Source organism: Castanea sativa, chromosome 2 (assembly GCF_040712315.1).
Source record: "Castanea sativa cultivar Marrone di Chiusa Pesio chromosome 2, ASM4071231v1".
Lineage (NCBI taxonomy): Eukaryota > Viridiplantae > Streptophyta > Magnoliopsida > Fagales > Fagaceae > Castanea > Castanea sativa.
In genome coordinates this window covers 4,957,546-4,963,545 of record NC_134014.1, presented here as the reverse complement: position 1 = coordinate 4,963,545, position 6,000 = coordinate 4,957,546, and the positions used below count along the sequence as shown (strand labels likewise).

Genomic DNA, 6,000 nt, shown 5'->3' with positions numbered 1-6,000 from the left:
TTGCACAAAACCATGCTGCAAGTGGATATTCTTGAATAGCCAAGGTACTCATTTTAGTAGATATCTGTAGGAATGACTAAAATAGCAAAGTGCTTATTATACTGGACTTAATCTGATACAGATATAATTTTGAAAGCTTTATAGTTTGTTTTTGTTAAAATACTTTGATTTATTTTAGATCACTTATATAAGTACCACTCTACTTGTACTGCTACATATTTTATTATTTTCGTATTAGTCTCATTGTTCAAGTGGGATACTATCTTTATGGGAGAAATAAATTGTTTTTATAAGATATGAAGAAGATTATGCTTATTATTACTGAGACTAAGGTGAGTGGCTCAAGAGTAAAGGAAATTTCCGATAGACTTCAGTTTGATGGGGCCTTTCATGCTAATAATATAGGCTACTCTGGTGGGCTGTGGCTACTTTGGGACTCAACCCAAGCGGAAATGTCTATTCTTTCATCCACAGAGCAGGAAATTCACACATTAGTGAAAGACTTGTCTTCTAAGGCTTCCTGGCTGCTGACGGCTGTTTATGCCAGCCCCAGATACGCAGAAAGGCGTCTCTTGTGGGATAATCTCTCTATGGTAACTGAGTTACACGCCTTGCCCTGGATTATTGCGGGCGACTTTAACGAAGTTCTGACCAGTGAAGATAAGTTTGGGGGCAGACCAATATGTCTGTCTAGAGTGCTTACATTTCAAGATTGTCTGAATAATTGTGGTATGATCGATCTAGGCTTCTCAGGTCCTAGATTCACTTGGACTAATCGGCAACCCCTTTCTGATCTGATTCAAGAGAGAATTAACAGAGTATTTGTAAATACTGATTGGAATACTCTATCCGGAAGCCTGTGTCAAGCATTTGGAACGATCACATTGGGACTATAGTCCTGTTCTTCTCTCCTTAAGAGCGGACCATGCGAACCACCATGCCCGGCCTTTCCGGTTTTAGCCAATGTGGCTCAGCCACCCTTCTTTTGCTAGTTTGGTTAGCAAAGCTTGGTCAAGCCCTTCCATTCTTTCTAATGCTATTAATTCTTTCACAACTAAAGCTAGAAATTGGAATCGAGAGCACTTTGGAAATATCTTCCATAGAAAGAATCGTATTTGTGCCAGGCTTAAGGGAATCCAAACTGCATTGGGGATTAATCCAAAAAATTTTCTTATTGATCTTGAAAAAACTCTTCTTAGTGAATTATCAGCTATTGACACCTTGGAAGCTGAATTCTGGAGTATGAAGTCCAGAATCTCTTGGGTGGTGGAAGGCGATAGAAATACTGCCATCTTCCATAATTCTACTCTAATTCGGCGGAGAAGGAACCGTATCACAAGTTTGAAGGACTGGATAGGAAATTGGTTAAATGGGGAGACTGACATTGCTAATCACATTAGGCAAGGCTTCCTGGACTTATTCACTACCTCTCAGTTCAGCTCCCCTCTGAAGGAACGGCAGCCTCCCTTTTGGAAAAATAGACTAAATGATGTTGATTTTAATAAGCTTGAGCTTCCAATCACTGATGAAGAAATCTTGGCTGCCTTAATGTCCCTTAAGCCATATAAAGCTCCAGGACTAGACGGCCTTCATGCTGGTTTCTTCCAACGATTTTGGTACATTGTGGGCCCCTCGGTTAACGCTGAGATTTTTCAGGTTTTCTCTTCTGGAAAAATTCCTGAATACCATAATTGAACTTTGATCACCCTCATTCCAAAATGCAATAGCCCGAAATCTCTCAACAATATCTGACCCATTGGCCTTTGTAATACAGTTTAAGGTGATCACTAAACTCCTTGTGGCTCGCATTCGTCCTGTTCTGGATGATTTAGTCTCTCCTCTGCAAACTGCTTTTGTGCCTAAGAGGAAGGGTGTGGATAACGCCATCATTGTGCAAGAGCTTGTTCACTCCATGTCCAAAAAGAGAGGTAAAAATGGGTGTATGGCAATTAAGATTGATTTAGAAAAAGCTTATGACTGCTTGGAATAGAGCTTTATAAGGGACACCCTATCTCTTTTCAAGTTTCCGAATCACTTGAGTTCTATAATCATGAATTGTGTTACATCCTCTTCCATATATGTGCTTTTCAATGGTGGTGCCTTGGACCCTTTCCTCCCTTCAAGGGGCATTAGGCAAGGGGACCCACTCTCGCCTTATCTCTTTATTTTATGTATGGAGGTTTTAGGGGCTTTCATCATGGAAAAATGTGAGGCCAAGCTATGGGACCCTATCTCGGCTTCTAGAGGCGGTGCAACTTTTTTCCCATTTATTCTTTGCTGATGATCTAGTTCTCTTTGCAAAGGTTGATGGTAAAAACTGTAGAGCTATCAAAGATGCTCTTGACACCTTCTGTGATCTTTCTGGGCAGAAGGTTAGTGCAGAAAAGTCCCGTGTGTTTTTCTCTCCCAATGTTGCCTCAAACACTAGAGAAGAGCTCTACACTATCTTAGAGTTTCGGTCAACTCCTAATCTAGGGAAGTATCTCGGTTTTCCTATTAAGCACACTTCATCACCTCAAGATTTTGGAGCTATTGTTGAGAGAGTCCAAAACCGATTAGCGGGCTGGAAAACACATCTCTTATCTTTTGCTGGAAGGGTGGTGTTGACCCAAGCAACACTTTCTACCATTCCGAACTATGCCATGCAGTGTGCAGCTCTCCCTGGTAAGGTTACTCAAAGCATTGATAGGTTGTGCCGCAATTTCATTTGGGGGTCGATAGAAAATAAAAATAAATTACATTTAATTAGCTGGAAGAAAGTTACTACGGAAAAAAAATATGGAGGTTTGGGCCTTCAGTCAGCTAAAGAGAAAAATGTAGCTTTGTTGGCCAAGCTTAATTGGCGTCTTCACCATGAGAAAGAATCTCTTTGGGCCAGGGTGTTATCTCATAAATATTCTGGTACAAGGAGGTAGAACCTTTTGAGGCCCCGGTCTTGCTCATCTACATGGGCTGCCATTAAGAAGGGTAAATCAGTTTTTAAAATGGGCATGAAATGGATAGCTAGAAAAAATAGTGAGCTCTCCTTTTGGCATGACAAGTGGTTGGGCGATGGCATTCTAAGAAGTTTGATTGTTGGTCCTTTACAAAGAGGGGAGGAACAACTTCTTTTGAAGGATATTATTCATCATAATTTCTGGAATTTAGGAGCTATTTCTTTCTCTCTTCCTCATCAATTGAGACAAAAGATTAAAGCTACTCCTATTCCAATCACCGCAGCTAGTGTTGATTGAATAGCTTGGGCCTCTTCTCCCACTGGTGAGTTTGATACTAAGGAAGCTTATAAGCTGGCTTGTTGTGAATATAATTGTCCCCGTGATTCTCCTTTTGCTGGTGCTTGGGTTTGGAAAGCAAACACCTTCCCTAAGTTAGGTGTTTTCTTTGGCAATGCTTACATAGGAGTATTCCTGTAAGAGAAGTCCTATCTGCAAGAGGGATAAACATCTCTCCTCTGTGTCCTTTGTGCAATGATGGCATTGAATCCATTATTCACACCTTGAGAGACTGCCCTCAGGTCCGAAGTTTTTGGGATTCCCTTCTGCCTCTTGATCTCCTAGTTGGTTCTACAATCTGAATTTTGAGGATTGGTTGCGTACTAATTGTGCTTCGAACCTGGCTTCCACTTCGGGCATTAGTTGGGGTATTATATTTCCTTTTGGGGTTTGGAGCTTGTGGCTTAGGCGTAACAAAATAGTGTTTGGAAATAAGCTTAGTCTTAAGCCTCTCATGTCTGAAACTATTGCAAAGGCGAGTTTGCCTTTCTTGGTGCTCATTCGAAAGCAAGACGTTCCTCTACAACAATCCAGGTGAGGTGATTTGCCCCTCCAACCAATTGGTTTAAACTGAATTCTGACGGCTCCTCCATGGGAAATCCGGGCAGAGGAGGGCTTATCCAGGACTCGAAGGGAGATTGGGTGAGTGGTTATGCTAGAGCCATCGGGTTTACCACCAGTGTGGCGGCGGAGTTATGGGCTCTGCGTGATGGGATTCAACTCTGCCTTGATTTGAACTTGGAGAATGTTATTATTGAGCTGGATGCTAAACTTGTGGTAGACCTGCTTATGAAAGATGAGAGGAGTTCAAATGGCAATGAAGTTATTGTTGCTGACTGCAAGGAAGGTTTGAAGAGGATTTCTCGGGTCTGAATTCAACATTGCTTTAGGGAAGCAAATAAATGCGCAGACGCACTTGCTGGAAGAGGCACTGTTAGTACTCTTGATTTTGTTATTTTTCAATTTCCTCCAGCTGATGTGGCTTTGTTGGCTAGTCTTGATGCGGCTGGTACTCTGTATGAGCGTTTCTGCTCTATTGTCTCTGTTGGTTAGTTCTGTTTTTTATTCACTGCCTGATTACCAAAAAAAAAAAAAAAAAAGAAGAAGATTATGCTTTCATGATAGAAGATAGTAATACGAGATTTTGTTTCCAGCATAACTAGAATGTATATCCAATCTTATTATTTTAAGTTTCCTTTATATCTTAATGAATCCACGCCTATTCCTTTTTTAATGAATTTCTTTTCTATCTCAGTAAAAACAGAGAGAAGTGGAATTATGGATTATCAGAACAATGAAGGCCATAACGAAGACCTTGAGCTCCCTTTCTTTGACCTATCCACAACAGTTTGTACCACTGAGAACTTTGCAATCAACAAGAAGATTGGTGAAGGTGGTTTTGGATCTGTTTACATGGTAAGTTTATGATGCACAAAGGCAATTAAAATGATGAAGCACTCTTTTATTTTGTTTTGCTGTCAAAAGGCTTTCAAGGAGTTCTGGACAAGGATTGAATGAATTCAAAAATGAAGACAGACTAATTTCCAAACTTCAACACTGAAATCTTGTAAAACTTCTTGGTTGTTGCATTCAACAAGAAGAGAAACTGCTGGTTTATAAATTCATGCCCAACAAAGGCCTGGACACCTTCATTTTTGGTTTGGATCCCTTAATCTAATACATTCTGCTAGTTGGTGTAATTATGCGATCAATATTTCTTAAAACGTAGAAGTATTCCAAATTTTGGTTGAAATAAGGGTATATATAATTAACTTGAACCTTATACTTACCAGATCAAACGAAAGGCAAATTGTTAGATTGGTCCAAGTGCTTCCACATTATATGTGGCATTGCCCGGGGGCTTCAATATCTTCACCAAGATTCTAGATTGAGAATTATACATAGAGATCTCCAGGCAAGTAATGTTTTACTTGATAATGAGATGAGTTCTAAAATTTCAGACTTTGGCATGGCAAGAACTTTTGGAGGAGACCAGTCAGACAGAAACACAGAGAGTGGTTGGAACTTAGTAAGTTTCATTGATATTATCTATATGTAAATCTACATTTCCAACTTAATTTTTACTTAAAACTTGTGATGCCCTGCAGTGGTTACATGGCACCAGAATATGCTTTTGACGAACTCTTCTCAACAAAATCTGATGTCTTTAGTTTTGGGATTTTATTGTTGGAGATCATAAGTGGGAAGAAAAGTAGAGGGTTTTATCGTCCAAACAACAAGCATAACCTTATTGGACATGTAAGTATCAAATAATTAGATTACTTATCTAGATACGTTGGACAGATGAATGACAACTATGTTATTTTATTTAGGCATGGATACTGTGGAATGAGGGCAGGCCTTTGGAATTGCTCGATGAGTGTTTAGGAGAATCATGCACAATGTCAGAAGTATTGCGTTGCATCCATCTGAGCCTCTTATGCGTGCAACAGCGTCCTGAGCATAGACCAAGCATATCTTCTGTCGTTTTGATGCTAGGCAGTGAGAGTGCATTGCCTCAACCCAAACAACCTGGTTTCTTCTTGTAAAAGGATTCAAATGAAGGGCAATTTCTCACGAGTAAACACGAATCTTCTTCAACCAATGAAATCACAATCACATTGTTGGAGGCTCGCTAACAATTTTTTTGCCAATATCATACAACATTGTTAATGTAGAATTATATTCATCATCATATATTGTTTACTGTGTTACTCTCAAGTAAGCC

At 39.9% G+C, this 6,000-nt stretch overlaps 1 protein-coding gene across 1 annotated transcript; it reads left to right on the top strand.

The window, feature by feature from the left end:
* The first annotated feature begins 296 nt into the window (after positions 1 to 296).
* LOC142624782 (uncharacterized) lies at positions 297 to 896 on the top strand. The gene has a single exon (XM_075798532.1). It carries the CDS (start codon positions 297 to 299, stop codon positions 894 to 896), a length of 600 nt encoding a protein of 199 aa, XP_075654647.1.
* The last annotated feature ends 5,104 nt before the right edge of the window (positions 897 to 6,000 follow it).